Source organism: Malus domestica, chromosome 04 (genome assembly GCF_042453785.1).
Source record: "Malus domestica chromosome 04, GDT2T_hap1".
In the NCBI taxonomy this organism is placed as follows: domain Eukaryota; kingdom Viridiplantae; phylum Streptophyta; class Magnoliopsida; order Rosales; family Rosaceae; genus Malus; species Malus domestica.
The window spans coordinates 19,075,532-19,094,779 of NC_091664.1; the positions used below are offsets into that span (position 1 = coordinate 19,075,532).

At 37.5% G+C, this 19,248-nt stretch overlaps 1 protein-coding gene and 1 non-coding gene across 2 annotated transcripts; one reads left to right on the forward strand and one right to left on the reverse strand.

Annotated features, from left to right (window-relative positions):
- The first annotated feature begins 12,773 nt into the window (after window positions 1-12,773).
- LOC114825700 (small nucleolar RNA R71) lies at window positions 12,774-12,880 on the forward strand. The gene has a single exon (XR_003774531.2). It is a non-coding gene; the product is annotated as a small nucleolar RNA R71 (small nucleolar RNA).
- A 3,372-nt stretch (window positions 12,881-16,252) lies between these two features.
- On the reverse strand, window positions 16,253-18,417 carry LOC103419314 (DNA topoisomerase 6 subunit A). The gene is made up of 2 exons (XM_017327830.3): window positions 17,009-18,417; window positions 16,253-16,619 (listed from the first exon to the last, which is right to left on the reverse strand). Exon 1 carries the CDS (start codon window positions 18,317-18,319, stop codon window positions 17,054-17,056), a length of 1,266 nt encoding a protein of 421 aa, XP_017183319.1. The 5' UTR covers window positions 18,320-18,417; the 3' UTR covers window positions 16,253-16,619; window positions 17,009-17,053.
- Between the last annotated feature and the right edge of the window lie 831 nt (window positions 18,418-19,248).

The window sequence follows — 19,248 nt, forward strand, 5'->3', positions numbered from 1 at the left end:
TTTGGGAATTCCAAATTGAAATATGAAATTATGAATTGTTGTTCAACTATATAATTCAAGAACACATTCATAAACTATGAATGTCATTTCATTCACACTACCATTTAATCTAAACCTGGCATGCCTGACTGTTTTTATCAGAGTCAAAATTCAAATTAATTAAACCCTTTTTGCAATCTGTTGAGAAACAAAAGAATCAAGCCATCTGAAATCATCAGCCATGACAGCAGCAATAATAAAATCCAAATGAATATCAAACAGAACATGAAAAATATGCAAGGTGTAGGGCATTCCAGATTGCGGTGCATGAATTAGAAACTACTAGCATGAATTAGAAACTACTGGCATCAATTATAAAAGAATAATATATATGTATAAATATATATAATAATTAATATTATATATTTTCGGTTCGGTATGGGATTCCCGAAATATCGAGAAGCCAATCCCGAATCTTGTACCGAAATATCGAGATCGGTTAGGGATAGCATCCCTAAAATTTCAAGAATTTCGGTTTGGGAAATTTTTGGTTTGGGATCGGGATTTTTTTGATTCGGTTCAGGGTTTTCAGGAATTTTTTCCACCCCTATTTGTATGAACATGACAAAGGGCTAGTTTGGTATTATTGTACTTTGAAAAAATTAATTGTTTTTGCTGTGCTGTGAAATAAAACAATAAAAAATGTTGGTTTTTTTTATTCAAAATGGTCTCTGAGATTTTCATAACAAATATGTAACATCCCACATCGTCCAGGAGAGTGATCCTTAAATGTATATTCTCATCCCTACCTAGCACGAGGCTTTTTTGGAGTTCACTGGCTTCGGATTCCGTAGGAACTCCGAAGTTAGAGAGCACTCCCAGGATGGGTGACCCACTAGGAAGTTGCTCATGAGTTCCTAGAAACAATACCGTGAGGGAATGATAAGCCTAAAGCGGACAATATCGTGTTACGGTGGTGGAGCGGGCCCGGGAAGTGGTCCGCCACGGGCGGGGATGTGACAAAATAACTTTGGTTGCTGAGATTTAAAATCAATAGAAGTGGGTCCTGAGATTGTCAATTTTATGGCAACCCATCCATCTCGTGTTCCTCGACTCCCAATAGAAAATTGAATTCGACCAACAAGATATAGGCCGCGTTGCACAATCCGACATGGTTTCGCGATGAAGAAGAAACAATTTTTAAAACCCAGGAATCTCAATCTTTTTTTGGTGCTTTGTGATTAACATTACTGGATTTTGAACATTATTGAATTTTTGGGAGACAACTGGGTTTTTCCATTTGGTGTAACGGGGAAGATGACTAGGCTTTGTAGTTCTATTCTCCCTCTCATTTTTTTTCCGGTTAGAATTTTGTTTAGGTGTAATGAGGAGGATTTAACTTAATAACCCTAGCTACCCTTAGATTAATATAAGGGTTCAGATGAAAGAACTCCTCACTAGTCCTCAACGTTAGGAAAGCAGCTCTGTATATTTATATATTTACACTGTGTTTGTATAAAGAAATTTAAGATTACTAAGGAATTTTAAAATGATGGAAATTGAAATGACAAGATTTTATTTTCTAGAATTTGTAAATTTTCTTGTTTGGTTAACCTAAAAGAACAATGGAATTAAATACGGAATTTGTTATTTTTAAACTCTCAATCATAGAAATTGGGAAATGACACCTATTTACATGGAATTTGAACTTGGGAATTAGAGGTCCCAGATTCCAAGTTTTTTTTCCACGCAGAAATTCTAAATTTCTATGTTTATGAATCCAAACAAGGGAATTGGTGCATGTCAATTTATAAATTCTGACTTTTATCAAAATTCCAAGTTTATTTCCCTCATCCAAACATAGTGGTTTACTCAAATATCTCAATGGCTATTTGACGAATAAAGAACCTCAATCGTTGGAAGAAATATCAAAGTATCTCAAAAATACGTAGGTAATTGGAAAAGTATATATGTACACAAAAAATCATGAGTTTAATTTTACCATAAAATAACGGTAAGAAGTTCATGAACATTTTCATAGAAATAGAAATGCTATGACTTCAATCATAATTCATAGTCACCAACTTCTAGTTTACTTGAATATTCATTAACATTTTCACTAGTGCACCCAAATGGCCTACGTTATGTCTCTTTTTAACACCCTATCACAGAAATTCTATATATACTAAAACGCAGTTCAGTTGTTTCAGTATTCCTAAGCACAGTAAAAGGATGGAATTGCCCCTGGTTTTCTCTTTCTTCTGCTTCATATTTTCATCTCAACAGTAAAATGACGTGTTTACCCCTATTTGACAAGGGAGCTTTTTGGGTCTGATTTGTAGAGACCTGTATTAAAACGAATTTGATTTGAAACAGAGGAGAAGATGGAGTGTATGAAGATGTGCTCATGTTTATATGGAGGTTGTTTAGAATAGATTCAGAGATGGTTATATTTCATTGATTTTTCTCTGTTTAAATATTATCAATTTTCTTTATAATATCTCAATTTTTAGTTTATCATGGAAGGTTAACCAATGGCTACTATCATAGTTTCTAGCAAAGTGGAAATGGATGCTTCAGACAGTTTTTGTATTGAGCCTGTTGATTGAATACCTCTTTTGGTGATAATTTTAAACTATTTTGATGGTTTGAACGAGATGATTTAGAACAGTTTCTGTATTATGTTTCTTTATATGCAGATAACCATATGTATTTGCAAGCGATGTAATACTCTTTCTCTGTATCTCTCTCTATGATTTAAAACTTTATCTTTCAATGCCAGACTCTTTATCCAACTTCCGATAATGTCATCAGTTCTGGTACGTAGACCAAACGATACAATGCACGCAAAGCAATTGTCATTGCAGCCATCGCCATCTCACATGACAGTGTGGAGCTATCTAAGATATTGAAGTGGGGGATGATTCTGATCGAGCTGCTTCTACATGTCCACCACGACATTTGCCATCTCATTCTAAATATCCAAATAGTTGGCAAGGTCCATCACCATCTCCATCATACCCTCAAAACTACTATCACTTCTCTTCCCCGACAAATCATCCTTAATTGTGAGTTTTAACTCTCTTGAACTTGCAAGAAATGGAATTCATATACGACATGAGAGTGCAGATGTAGCAACTCTATGGTGGGATTTCGGAGCTTGTGTAGACATGCAAATGGTAATGCAGCATTCCATGAAGCAGAAGTTCATTCAGGTTCGTGTTGTACTTCTCATTTGTTTCTCATAATTTAGGGTCTCAGATCAACATGAGCACACGTGCACACGTGCGCACGCGCGCGCGCGCACACACACACACATATATATATATATATATAATGTCCAGATTTTGTGTATTTTTTTTGTAAGTGATTCATGGTAGTTGTTAAATATTGTGGCAGTTGAAAATCCTCACTTCTGTGATTGTGATATGATCACTGTGTATTTACTTTATTTAATTACAAATAAGTGTGATGGAAATTTAAAGTTTAATTTATGCATGTTCCTCCCAACTATCAATATGTTGCTTGGGGTTTACATTTTTTGCACATGATGCCAAAAAGGAATAGGAATAGCAAAAGAAATTCTTAACTATGGTTTTTTTTTTTTTTTTTTAGATCATGGAATGCTTTTCTCACGCTGAGATTGTAACTCAATTAATAAGCAAGTGAAATACAAAAGTTCTATATCGCATGTGAAAAGTTGAGACATAGAAAACAAGATATTTTTATATGTATTATAATTACATGGATGTAAATCAGATAAAGTTTACGTATCATTTGTTCTTTATAGAACATAAAGATATAAATAGATTTTGATATAGATGTAAATAAATTTAAAGTCCCCCACACATTCAACAAAGTTTTAAATTCCACGGCATCGCGCGGGCTCTTTTGCTTGTGGATTTCCAAGGGGGTAATTAGGCCTCGGTTATATGGAACCCATGCTCTTTGGAGTACCACTTTAGCCCTTGGTGCAACCCAGGCTTGTGGTGCAGTTTGCAATTTTTTACGTTTTAAATACAATCAAATTTTCGTCCAAAAAAAAAAAAACAATCAAATCACTTAGTAGTATGTCTAGTGTTATTAATTTCTGCTTATAATTTTGAAGTTTTATGTTCAAATCGACGAGTTCGCTACCATATTTTTATACAGTTGATCTATTGTGTAACTTAGATCAAATTTCTCACCACTAAATATAAATATATCATTTATATTAATTAAAAGACAACTAATTATTAAAACTTGAAATGATTAATTGGCTGACCAACCAACAAACGATATACATAGTAGTTGCTTCTAAAAATTCTTAACCCCTAGCCCCTCTCCTCTAAAATAACAAAAAATTGATTAATGCTATTCATACCACATGATGTGTGGTAAGAGAGATGGTAACCGCCACATCAAATTAGTGTTTTATCTCATTTAGTGTTGATTTTAATCTCATTGGATGCTAATTCAATACATTTTACATCATCTGGTATAAAATATGGTAATTATAGCTGTCACACTTGTGTCCAGGTTTGCTAGTACGATAGGGCTTTTCGCCTTTTCCAGTCTTTGAAGAGCAAACACTACAGGAATATAACAACTTTTTGGCTTAGCGAAGATTTTCTAAAAGAATAATACTAGGGAGACCGAATTTTAAATTTCGAAATCAAATGATGTGCTATTGATTGCGATATTACCACTTGTAAAACAAGGGTTAAACCATAGAAAATTCTTGCAAGAGAACAAGTGTTTATAGTATAGAATGGCTCAAGCAATGTCGATCTTCTCAGGGACTGATATAAACAATTTACGAGTTTTTGTGTATTTAACTTATTTAACTCTAAGAACTACACTAATTTGACAAAACTAAATACTACTGGATGTGACTTAAACAAATATCTAAAATGGGAATTGGCTTATAGGAATAGTGATCAAACTAAACAAAACAAGTAAATATATAAACTCAAGATAATACAAATAATTTAAGAAAATTAGATTGACAAGGTGCTAGAGTTCAACCTTTTACCAACAACACTCCTACGTAGCTCTTCCAATTGCTTAAGTAATCGAAAACATATATGCTTTGAAGGTTGGGTTTTTCTTGTGTATGTTTTACTTGTGACATTCAAGTTAAAACGCATACCACTACATGCAATTTATCCATGACATTTGGATTAAATATAAACATGAATGATTCAGTAATCTTGATGAAAATCCTTTTGTTAAACCATGTAATCCCTAAGAGTATGATATTTACCTTAAGAGAAATTACAATCCTCAATCACAAGAATCATAACCAATTTTAACGTGACATTCGTTCAAAATTGCATCTAATGACTTTTCTAAGCATCCTAATGGTGATCAATCATCAAGACACATAGATAGTTTAATTTAGAGATTGAAAATATCAAAGTAAGCATGTAACAACATTTAAGCAATTGAAAGATAAATCTACGTAATCATGTTGCGGCTCATGGCCTCACTCTAGCAAAAGGAAATTAGTTATACATAATTATTTGAATACATAAGAAATTATCCATGAAGAATCAAAGAAAGAGACAACCCTCTTTTTTACAAGGAAGCTATCTCCTAAGCTCTCTGATCCTCTTGGAGTTGCGGCATCCCTTCTGCTTTCTGCTATGTTGCTCCTGCAACTCTGTCTGTTCCTCTTCTTCTCTACTTTCCTTTCTTTTGCTCTCTGCTGTGTGCCTTGTCTTTCCCACTGCCGGTCTGTGTGTTTTCTTTTCTTGCCTTTAACAAAAGGCAGCTCCTTTCCAAGTCACTAAGGCCACAAGTGGAAGACAAGCCTCATCCCACTTCCTAGTGCTCCACTTTATCCTCACTCCCCCACTTTGCTTTCTGATTTCTTTTTCAAACACCACCCGTGGAGACAAGCTCCACTTCCAATTCTTTTGTTTGTTTTTATTATTTCCTTTTCTCCTTTTTGCTTGAAATTGATCATAAAGCAAATTTAACTGCACACTAACACAAGGTAAGGTAAAATGCAACCATTTTAACACAAAAACATCACAAAGACTTTAGAAATGGATGGTAAACTGCATGAAATATATGAGTGATCAAATACCCCCAAACTTACATTTTTGCTAGTCCTCTAGCAAAACAAAACACAAAACAAAACCACTCAACTAAGACTAGACTCAACAACTTAGTAGCCAACTTCTCAATTTCGATTTCAGAGATAAGTGCTAACCATGAAACAAACAACCAAGAACTAAGCAACAAGAGCTCAAAACATCATCCAATAGTTAACCAAATTTCCTTCAAACAAAACGTTGAAATGTCATGTGTGAGCTAGCCATGTCAATGCAATTCCAAGCTCCTTTAAATCATCATATGCAAACATGTGAGCTTCTCACAAGACATACGCTCATTCACTCATAAGTTTTGGTTAATGTGTTTCACTCAAGTGATCTCATTGTACATGCCGCCATATGCTTGCTTGTCCACCTAACTCGCTATCAATATTTAAGTAAGACCTTAGATCAATAGGACTTTATTACGTTGTAATGGGGCTAAAGGTGATAGGCTAATGAAAGAAATGATATGGAAATCAAAAAATTTGAGAAAGTACACTTTGGTAGTTTTCCAACACCTCAATATCACACCACCTCAAATTGAAAGCAAAATAATAAAACATCGAGCACATGTTACTCCCCAAATTCAACTTCAAAAGGAAATTTATACTCTGCAGACACATTTTCAACAAATCAACACTCTCCATTTTTTTTTATTTTTTTATTTTAGCAAAAGCTATGCATAAATCTGCAAAAGCTACATCACCCATCAAATTCACATTTCATTGTAATACACATGCTCCATCTATCTTTCGACATAAATGAAACCCCCAATAGCACAACCCATGTAATACTTTCTCAAAACAATAAGGAATCGATTTCTGTGTATGGGCTCAACTCCAATATCGGAGCAAGGTAAAGAGATGTGGCTAACAAAGAAATGGCTTAGTTAAAGGCTCAATGGGCTACTACGGACACACATAGCATATAAGGTAGGCATGAAAGGCTCAAACGATCCAAAGATGGCCTATATCACTTCTAAGTTATTACATGAATTGATGAATGAGACGAGAAGTATAAAGCAAGTTCTAAAGATACATGTACAATGAGATCATACGCACAAGAAGGAATGAGATTGATGCATAATGGTTCAATCATGTATGGGCTCAAAAACTCACAAGGTTTACATAATCTCACATGATTCACATATGAAACGCTAAATCATGCTCAAGTTTCACATCGACAAGACTAGGCACATTTATTTTTCAAGTTGATTGCTGGAAATCACAGTTAACACAAAGACAACGAAAAGAACTTAGACTTCTTGAAAGTAAGAAGGAAATTAAGATCAAATCTCATCATTGAATTGAGAAGTAGCTACAAACAACAACAAAAATGCAAAATTTTTTTTTTTATTAATTTTTGTTTTTTTAAACAAGAAGTAAACTAACGAAATATATTTCCACCCCCAAACTTAATTATAGCATTGTCCCCAATGATAATGAAATGAATTTTGAACAATAAGACATAAAAATGGAAGGAAAGAAATACAAAATGAAATAAAGACACATAAAGAAAAGGAAAGAACACACCAATTTGTGTAGGCAAGGAGAGTAGCAGTAAAAATGCATTTTTTTTTGTTCCATGGTAGAATTCCAAATCATCCCCAAACTTGTTTCAACACATCCCATTATGCATAACAAATGTGTGAGTAACCCGTGAGATTAAGAAACTTTTCAAGAAGTTGTGCTAGAGACTGCAAAATCATTACCTGCATAAGGGAGCAAAAGTAGGACTTAAACACACAAACCAGAAAACAAGAGAAAAACAGAACAAGAACATTTAAAATTATTCAAACTAAAGATAGAAAGCTTGGGTTGCCTCCCAAGAAGCGCTTTAGTTACTGTCTAGAGCTAGACATTCTGTTGGCAGTTTGATTCAAATAACAGGTTCCTTCAAAGTGATGGAATCCTTAGCAAGATCATATGGAGACTCCTTGTATAACTTCAAACGATGTCCATTAACTTTGAAGACAAAACTAGTTTGCATGTTTTGGATATCCACAGCCCCATGAAGATGGACCTGTACAACACGATATGGACCATTCCAATGTGATTTGAGCTTTCCTGGGAATAGTTTTAGTCTCGAATTAAAAAGCAAAACCTTCTGACCCGGTTGAAACTCTTTACGAAAGATGTGAGCATCATGAAATTTCTTGGTCTTATCCTTGTAAATATTTGCATTCTCATAAGCATCATTCCTTATTTCTTCCAGTTCATTCAACTGCAGCTTCCGCTTCTCTCCAGCTGCCTGGTAGTCAAAATTGAGGTGCTTAATAGCCCAATATGCCTTGTGCTCAAGTTCCGTAGGCAGATGGTAAGCTTTCCCATACACCAAACGAAAATGAGACATCCCAATTGGTGTCTTATAAGCTGTCATATATGCCCACAAAGCATCAGTAAGCTTTAAACTCCAATCCTTTCGAGATGAACTGATAGTTTTCTCAAGAATCCTCTTGAGTTCACGATTAGATACTTCAACTTGTCCAGATGTCTATGGATGGTATGGGGTGGCTATGTGATGGTGAATATGATACTTGACACAAAGGGCAGCCATGGTGCGGTTTAAGAAATGCGTACCTTCGTCACTGATGATAGCACGAGGTACTCCAAATCGGGGAAAATAGTATTCTGCAAGAAACCTAACACCACAGAACTTTTGCATGTTGGAGAAGCTATTGCCTCCACCCACTTAGAGACATAATCAACCGCCACCAAGATGTAGAGATTGCCATGTGAAGAAGGGAAAGGTCCCATGAAGTCTATACCCCAGACATCAAATAGTTCAATCACCAAAATACTTTGTTGGGGCATCTCATTTCTTTGAGAAAGATTGCTAACTCTTTGACACTTATCACAAGCCTGGCACCATAGGTATGCATCTTTGAATAAAGATGGCCAAAAGAAACCACTCTGTAAGATCTTGGCCGCAGTCCTTCTTGGTCCAAAATGACCACCACATGCATAATGGTGAGCAAACTTCAAAATGCTTTCTTGTTCTTCTAAGGGGACACACCGACGAATGATTTGATCTTGGCAATGCTTAAAAAGGTATGGCTCATCCCAAAAGTAGTGTTTTACAGTGGAGAGGAACTTCTTCCTTTGTTGGTAACTGAACTCTGATGGTATTTCTCCAGATGCCAAATAATTTGCGATGTCAGCATACCATGGTACTTGATAAATAACTGCTAAAAGTTGCTCGTCTAGAAAGCTCTCTTGCAGGGGCAATGAATCTGCCTCATCAGTGCTTGCATTTACTAATCTTGAGAGATGATCCGCCACAACATTCTCACGTCCCTTTTTATCTAGGATCTCCAAATCAAACTCTTGCAAGAGAAGGACCTATTGAATCAATCGTGGTTTGGCCTCTTTTTTAGACAATAAGTACTTGAGAGCAGAATGATCATAATACATAATGACTTTAGCACCAATTAAGTACGATCGAAACTTTTCAAGAGCAAATACCATTGCAAGTAATTCTTTTTTCGTAGTGGCATAATTCAGCTGAGCATCATTCAAAGTGCGGCTGGCATAATATATAACATGGGGGAGCTTGTCACGTCGCTGACCAAAGACAGCACCCACAGCGTAATCGGAAGCATCGCACATGAGCTTAAAAGGAAGGGTCCAATCTGGAGCTATTATAATTGGGGCTGATGTGAGAAGATCCTTCAATTTGTTGAAAGCATGATGACAATCTGCATTAAAATCAAAACAAGCATCTTTAGCAAGTAAACTACAAAGAGGACGACTAATTTTGGAAAAATCCTTGATGAATCTTCGATAAAAACCAGCATGTCCCAAGAAAGATCTCACATTCTTCACAGAAGTTGGTGGTGGTAATTTGGCGATCATCTCAATCTTTGCCTTGTTGACCTCTATTCCTTTGCTTGAAATTAGATGTCCTAGCACAATGCCATGCTTAACCATAAAATGGCATGTCTCCCAATTTAACACAAGATTAGTCTCCCTGCATCTTTCCAAAACCAAAGACAAGTTATCCAAACATATATCGAAAGAATTACCAAAAACAGAAAAGTCATCCATAAAAACCTCAACAATATTTTCAACCATTTCAGAAAAAATACTCATCATACATCGTTGGAAAGTGGCAGGGGCATTGCACAATCCAAATGGCATTCGTCTGTATGTAAATGTACCAAAAGGGCATGTAAACGTTGTCTTCTCTTGATCCTCAGAGGCAATTGGAATTTGGTTGTACCCTGAATAACCATCTAAGAAACAATAGAAAGAATGACCAACTAGTTTCTCGAGCATCTGATCAATGAATGGCAGCGGAAAATGATCTTTTCTAGTGCTGTTAAGGCTTTCTATAGTCAACACATATTCGTCATCCGGTGGTCATCCTTGTAGGAACAAGTTCATTGTTATCATTATTCACCACAGTAATACCAGTTTTCTTTGGAACCACCTGAGTCAGGCTCACCCATTTGCTATCCGAGATTGGATAAATGATACCTGCATCGAGTAACTTCATCACCTCAACTCTTACAACTTCCTTCATGATCGGATTTAGACGTCTTTGAGCTTCAACAGTTGGTTTAGTCCCAGCCTCCATAAAAATCCTATGCAAGCACAAAGCTAGACTAATGCCCTTTATGTCAGCAAGTGTCCACCCCAGAGCATCTTGATACTTGCGAAGAACTCTTAGTAATTTGTCTTCCTCCGTGTCATTAAGATCAGCAGCAATAATAACAGGCAAGGTCTCGTTCACCCCGAGATGAGCATACTTGAGGTGGCTCGGCAGTAGCTTGAGCTCTAACTTCAGAGCTTGCTCACTTGAAGGAAGAAGAGGCTGCTTAGGCACTCCAAGGCTTTCATAAACATGTCGCCACTTTGGATTATGAATTGGTGCACTATCCAATGCAGCAATGACGTCCACCACATTTTCTTCCATAGATAAAGTAGCATCATGGTTGGTGACGCAAGTTAACTGCTCATCGTTAGATGATCGTGAGGCAAAGTTTGCATGCACAATTCCATCCAAAACATCAACATGAAAACACTCTTCAAGTTTGAGAGGACGCTTGATAACTTCAAAGAGTTTGAATACAATTGACTCTCTTTGCACTCTTAAGGTTAAAGTACTTGCTTCCACATCAATAAGTGTCCGGGCGGTGGCCATGAACGGTCGGCCTAAAATGAGAGGCACTTCCTTGTCTTCCTCCATGTCAAGTATAATGAAATCAGTGGGGAGATAGAATTTATCCATTTTAATAATCACATCTTCCAGAATACCCAAAGGATAGGTCATAGACCTATCTGCCAATTGAAGACTCACAGATGTGGGCTTAAGTTCTCCTTCACCTAATTTTTGAAAAACAGAATAAGGCATAAGGTTAACACTTGCTCCTAAATCAATCAATACTTTATGAAAATCAAGACTACCAATAGTACAAGAGATAGTGAAACTCCCCAGATCTTTCTTCTTGGGTGGTAGCTTATGTAAGAGGACAGCACTACATTGCTCAGTTAAAATCACCTTCTCGTATTCCAAGAACTTTTTCTTTGTAGAACATAGCTCCTTCAGAAATTTGGCATATGATGGGATCTGTTTAATAGCATCTAATAGAGGCAAATTAATTTGAACCTTAGCCAACGTCTTCATGAATTCAATGCATTGTTGATCCTTGGAACGTTGTTGCTGTCGTTGTGGAAATGGCAAAGGTGGCTTGTATGGTGGCTTGTCAAAATGTGCAAATAAACTACCAAGGCCTCTTTCCTTGTTTAAATCAAAGTTGGGTCGAGATTGCACTTTGTCACTTGCACTAGGATCTGGAATACATACTGCAGAAATAACCTCTGACTGAGACTTTGCAACTAACAGTGCACTTTCAATAAGTTCTTCTTCTTCCACTTCGGCTTCATGGTGCACCACTTCTCTGTTGTCATAGCTCTTGCCACTTCTCAATGTCCGTATTACTTTGCAATGCTCCATCCCTCTTGGATTTTGCTCAGATTGGCTTGGGAACTTTCTTTTCTTTCTTTCATTGAACATGGTAGCAAGCTGTCCAACTTGAGTCTTCAAATTCCCCACTGATGCCGTGAGATTCTGAATGCTAGTTTGTGTGGATTGGGCAAAAGTTTTGGTGCTATTAGAGAGAGCGAACATATGTTGAGCTAGCTGTGACATTTGATCTTCAAGAGATGGTTTCTTAATCTCACTAGTTGATTGGTAAGACTGTTGGTATTGACGTGGCTGTTGGTTGCCACCCCAACTAAGATTGGGTTGGTTCTTTCACCCATGATTATATGTATTGGAATAAGGGTCACTTCTGGGTCTAATGAAATTATTCACCATATTCACATGCTCTTGCACAAGCTCAGGGTAGCTATCCTTGTTGGGGCATTGAGTGATGTCATGAGTTGTCTCACTACAAATGATGCAAGCTTCTTGGGCATTGGACATGGAAGAGACCTGCATTAAGGCAATAAACTTGGCATTAAATTTCTTCTCCATTTTAGCAATTTGAGCAGAAACATTAGGAGAACTCTGAGAAATCTCAAAAACTCCCTTCTTTGTGTTTGTTCTTCTGTCCATTGTTGGGATTCAGAAGCCATCATATCAAATAACTCAAATGCTTCCCTTGCTGATTTTGACATTAGTGACCCTCCAACAGATGCATTCACTTGACTCTTGGTGGTGGCATTGAGACCATCATAAAATATGTTCATTTGAAGGTTAGAATCAAACCCAGCATGAGGACATTTTGTGTACATCTCATTATACCGTTCCCAAGCTTCATGGAAAGACTTGTTTGGCTTTTGAGCGAAAGTCAATATCTCTTTCTTGAGTGCAAGAGTCTTGGAAGAAGGAAAAAACTTATTGAGAAATTTTTCTTGCAATTATGTCCATGTTGTAATGCTATTGGCAGGCAGAGAATGCAACCACACCTTGGCTTTGTCCTTCAAAGAGAACGGGAACAAGCGTAACTTGATAGCTTCAGAAGAGGAACCTCTGATTATGGTGTTGTCACATGCCTCAATAAAATCAGCCAAATGCATGTTAGGATCATTGTTTGGCAACCCATGAAAGGATGGCAATATGTTGAGGATGTGAGGTTTGATTTCAAAAGTTGTCCCATCTTCCACATCTGGATATATAATGCACCTTGGCACTGCATTGACTTTCGCTGCCAATGAATTCCTTAAAGGTTGACCTGCTGCAGGTAAGGCTAGGGCCATGTGTGCAACTGGTGCCAAAGGTTGGAAAATAGATGTGTTGCTCTCAGGATCACGGAACAAATCCTTAAGAAAAGTATCACCAAGGTTGGAATCTTGTGCTAAATATTTTTCTCTAGCTAACTTCCTTGCAATTCTCTCTGGTTCAGGGTCGTAAGGAATAAGCACTTGATTCTTGGACCTTGTTCTTATCACCATATACTACACCTGAACAAACAACAGAAATATTAAGCCACAATAAAAATAAAAGTAAAATAAAATAAAACTTAACAGAAACTAACTAAACAACAAAAAGGAAAAGAAAGTAAGTAAAACTAGATGAATCAAAAACACAGTTTATGCAAATTGGCAACCACTAGTTAGTTAAACAAAGACAAAAATCTCACACCACACATCCACTGCACTTAATCAAAGATCGAAACTCAACTAAATTAATTGCTGTTTTTTTTAATGATTAATAAAAATAAGACATAAACATAAGCATAAGAAAAATAAACACAAAAGCTCAGGAACTGTTGGCACAGTCCCCGGCAACGGCGCCAATTTCTTGATAGCGATATTACCACTTGTAAAACAAGGGTTAAACCATAGAAAATTCTTGCAAGAGAACAAGTGTTTGTAGTATAGAATGGCTCAAGCAAGGTCGATCTTCTCAGGGACTGATATAAACAATTTACGAGTTTTTGTGTATTTAACTTATTTAACTCTAAGAACTACACTAATTTGACAAAGCTAAATACTACTGAATGTGACTTAAACAAATATCTAAAATGGCAATTGGCTTATAGGAATAGTGATCCAACTAAACAAAACAAGTAAATATATAAACTCAAGATAATACAAATAATTTAAGAAAATTAGATTGACAAGGTGCTAGAGTTCAACCTTTTACCAACAACACTCCTACGTAGCTCTTCCAATTGCTTAAGTAATCGAAAACATATATGCTTTGAAGGTTGGGTTTTCCTTGTGTATGTTTTACTTGTGACATTCAAGTTAAAACGCATACCACTACATGCAATTTATCCATGACATTTGGATTAAATATAAACATGAATGATTCATTAATCTTGAAGAAAATCCTTTTGTTAAACCATGTAATCCCTAAGAGTATGATATTTACCTTAGGAGAAATTACAATCCTCAATCACAAGAAGCATAACCAATTTTAACGTGACATTCGTTCAAAATTGCATCCAATGACTTTTCTAAGCATCCTAATGGTGATCAATCATCAAGACACATAGATAGTTTAATTTAGAGATTGAAAATATCAAAGCAAGCATGTAACAACACTTAAGCAATTGAAAGAGAAATCTACGTAATCATGTTGCGGCTCATGGCCTCACTCTAGCAAAAGGAAATTAGTTATACATAATTATTTAAATACATAAGAAATTATCCATGAAGAATCAAAGAAAGAGACAACCCTTTTTTTTACAAGGAAGCTATCTCCTGAGCTCTCCGATCCTCTTGGAGCTGCGGCATCCCTTCTGCTTTCTGCTATGTTGCTCCTGCAACTCTATCCGTTCCTCTTCTTCTCTGCTCTCCTTTCTTTTGCTCTCTGCCGTGTGCCTTGTGTCTTTCCCACTGCCGGTCTGTGTGTTTTCTTTTCTTGCCTTTAACAAAAGGCAGCTCTTTTCCAAGTCACTAAGGCCACAAGTGGAAGACAAGCCTCATCCCATTTCCTAGTGCTCCACTTTATCCTCACTCCCCCACTTTGCTTTCTGATTTCTTTTTCAAACACCACCCGTGGAGACAAGCTCCACTTCCATCACTCCCCCACTTTGCTTTCTGATTTCTTTTTCAAACACCACCCGTGGAGACAAGCTCCACTTCCAATTCTTTCCTTTGTTTTTAGGGAATTTTAACGAAAAGCACCCGGTACTGTTCACTTTAACGAAAAACCACATTTTTACACTAAAAAGTCAATCCTGGTACTATTCATTTTACCCTTTATTTTGTCCTTATCATTAAAACTCAAAGTTTTCAAGCCCTTTTAATTAGTTTTCCTTTGTTTTTATTATTTCCTTTTCTCATTTTTGCTTGAAATTGATCCTAAAGCAAATTTAACTGCACACTAACACAAGGTAAGGTAAAATGCACCCGTGGAGACAAGCTCCACTTCCAATTCTTTCCTTTGTTTTTATTATTTCCTTTTCTCATTTTTGCTTGAAATTGATCCTAAAGCAAATTTAACTGCACACTAACACAAGGTAAGGTAAAATGCAACCATTTTAGCACAAAAACATCACAAAGACTTTAGAAATTGATGGTATAAATGCATGAAATATATGAGTGATCAGCTATGAATAAGAAACAAGCACGTTTATCGACACTTAGTTAATAATCTAATCATCTATAGCAACATTATTTTGTTTGCAAATTTGATCTAAAATTTTTGGTCTTGCTAGCATTACCATATAAAAAATATGCGTGCTGGGATGAAACGTGACGTTATTGCATATACAACAGCTACCAAGGTTTGAAGCTTTCCTGTCACGCGATTTATCTTGTTTGTAACCACTATTCTTCCTACATGCGCGTAATTAGATGCAAAATTGCATTATTTTCCGCCCTAAATGTGATGCATCATGTCATTTGGTTCATACGTGTGCGTGGAAAGCGGAAATTTGGAGCAAGCATTGTCGCTGTTTGCAGAAATGAAAAAATATCAGATACACCCAAATTTCGTGAGTACCAAGAACAAATGGTTCTGATTTACAATCATATGTCCTAGCACGTTCTGAGAAAAGTTTTCGTACAAAATAAGCACGATTTACAAATAATTCCATATTAGTTGGTTTACATTAGGGTTTCCTTTTAGCATGTTATGTTGGAGTGGTCCTGCCATAAGGATGGAACTGCTCCAAGATGTCTGAAAACATAATCGCCGGTCATTTTTTTGCTTTATTTTATAAGATACGAGAATTCCAGACATGCCTGGACATGATTCTGCGTATAATTCTAATGACAATGCAAACAAAATGATCACAAGTCCAACGTGTAGATCCTCGAGTTTTTTTACTTTTCAGGTGACATATAATACAATTCTGAGGGCTCGTAGCAGATACGATTCTGTGAGGGGAGTATAACAATGCCTGGCTACATACCGGGACGTGCAGAATGCAGGGTATACCAACACATATTTTGGTTGTCATGAACAAGTACATTTTGCTAATTCTGCAGTTATTTCGCGGTACAAATCTAACGATCATTACCTCAAGCAACTAATTGAGGAGTGGTGTGAAGGATTTATGCATGACAGCTATGCCAACAAGGAGAGTTCAGTTCCCACGACAAAACTGATGTAGGGAGACCTGGAGGTCTGCTGCTTGAAAAAGTTGCTGAGCACCTGCAAAAGCATATTGAGCAGTTGACCTTCAAGGATTGACAAACGCATGGTTACATATCTGCAGAATCTTGGAGATTATGTTATTACGTGAACTCGTTAGGAATTATCCCTTTGATAATTGTTCTCAGTTTGCTAAAATAATTATTGACAGGTTGAAGCTCGTATCGTTCTTGCAGTTCTATGAATGATCAAAGAGAACTAAAGATTAGGTATGGAACTAAAGAGAACTAGTTTCGCCAAAGCAATAAGTTTCCAAAATTACAGTCCCACATTAAGAACACATTTCTTTGATTATACAGTCACAGAGACGCAACATCAGCAGGAAAATAAGAAAAAAGACTTGTCATTCACGAGGAAACAAAGTCACGAAATCATTGTTCATCACTTACCATAAAACAAACACTCCTACCAAACTCAAGCCTGAGGCTCATATGTCATATCCAATCCTGCTCCTGCAGTTTTAGCGGCAAGTAAACCTGAGTCAGATATTGAAAGCCAAATGCGCTCAGAGCCTGAATCTCTGCTTTCTGCTTGGTCTTCACCATAAGAGTCAGCTCCTCAACCCATTTTGGATTCTTCTTCACAAAATCTTCCTCCAACATTTCTTTCCCTGTTTTGATATCCTGATCTGTCATCGTCAACCTACACTGCTCTGGAATTTTGTACTTGTCCAAATCACTCGGCCGTATCCCCAACCATTTGATATCCGGTGTGGTCAAATTCGCACTGTCGTATGACATGTTCTTCGACCCACAACCATAAACCGATAAAATCTTCAGGCCATATGGATCACTGTCCACAAGGGCGAGCACCGGTAGCTTCAATTCAAGCTTCAATTTCCTCAAAAAGAGTCTAGTGGCTACATCAGGTTGCCCCTTCGCAGTCAGGATAATACACGGAAACCTATTGTAAAACCGATCCTCAGACAATCGAATAAAAGCCGCATCCTTCTCAACCAGCAGTATGAACAATGCATCACTCTGCACATCCCCAACTTTGCGGATATTGGGCGGAATGGCTTTTCCGCCCATTCCCATTTTTGTGCAATCAATCATATCGCCATTGTCGCTGAATATAAGCCTCCCCACAACTACACCTTTCTCTGAGGCAATCACATTGAGACTAGAGCGCGTACAGCCAACCATACAGGCCGCATCATCGAGGACCGAATCGGACTGATTCTGGTCCTGAAAGAGCTTGACATCGGTGTAGAAAAGGTCACGCTTGGTGACGTGGATGTCCTTGAGGCAGAGCTGGTGAATCAGCTGCAGAACACGAGCTGTGATGGTGGCCTTGCGGACGGTGGAGACGTTGGCGTACGGGCGAAGGGAAGTCTTGTCCTTCAACACGATGCGGTCGAGCTCCGGGATGTACAGCTGGTTGGCGGCGGCGCGTGAGGGGACCTGGAATGTGAAGCCGTTGCCGTCGAGGATGGATTTGATGACCTTGAGCATTTGGAGTTCGATCTCGTACTGTACAGACTCGTGGTCGAGTTCGCGGACCTCGCGGCAGGTGGAGGAGATGGGGAGGTCGGCCAGGCTTAGGGATTTGGAGGAGGAGGCGGCGGCGGTGGTGGAGCGGAGGTTCTCGAGGGTTTTGTTGATGATTGTGTCTTTCTTGGGGACCTTCTTGTTGGGATGGTGGGTTTCATCGTCGGAGCTCGGGTCGGTTCGACGGCGTTTCCCTTTCTTGTCCGCCATCGTTGGGATATGGGGAAAGAGAGAAGGGTTGAAGTGGCGGGAAGCGCTGAGGTTTGTGGCTGCAACTCATTTTTTTCACTCTAGGTATTTGTATTTAGGTTTTCTGATTACAAATGGAGGCCCGAACCCGAAGGCCCAACAAAACCCAAGTTGAAACTTTAAAGGCCCGAACCCGAACCCGAAGGCCCGATCAATGATTTCATACTACTGGGCTGGCCGAATGAAAAAATGGTCATCCAGCAATAGAGAGAAGTAGAATTTTCAGCTCGATCGCTTAACCAGAATTTGATCCGCAATACGATATATTGTTATGCTAGAATAGTACCAAATCAATTGGAAATAAACATAAGCTAACCCACAAAAAATATATCTAATGAAATGCAAGAACAAAATAGAAAAGACACCAAGATTTAATGAGGTTCCTCAACAGTCAATGTAATTGGAGTACGTTCTCGGAGCAGTAGGAGCTCACCTAATAATCCACTATCAATCAAATGGGAGTGTTTACAAAGTATTTGGCAATCTCACTACCCAAAACCCCAATATACCCAATAGCTCTTACACACCAAAGAAACAAATAGAAAAGAAAATATAGAGATTAATTTCCTCTGCAAAGCCAAATGCTCCAAACTTCTACTGCTCAACATTTTCTTTATATATGCAAAATGTGAGCCAAGTTCAAGCAATGAACAAACTTGGCTACATAAACAACCTTAGTCAACATATTAACAAGGGTTGTAGGGTTTAGTTGGAATATTTTGGAGATTTCACCAACAACTTCACGCACAAGTAATAACGCACATCTATGTGATTAGTCCTCGCATAATGAACTTGATGCTTAGCCAAATAAATGGCGCTCTAACTATTACAATGCACCTCCAACTGCTTCTGATCAACCCTTAAATCTCTGATAAGTTCATGCATCCAAA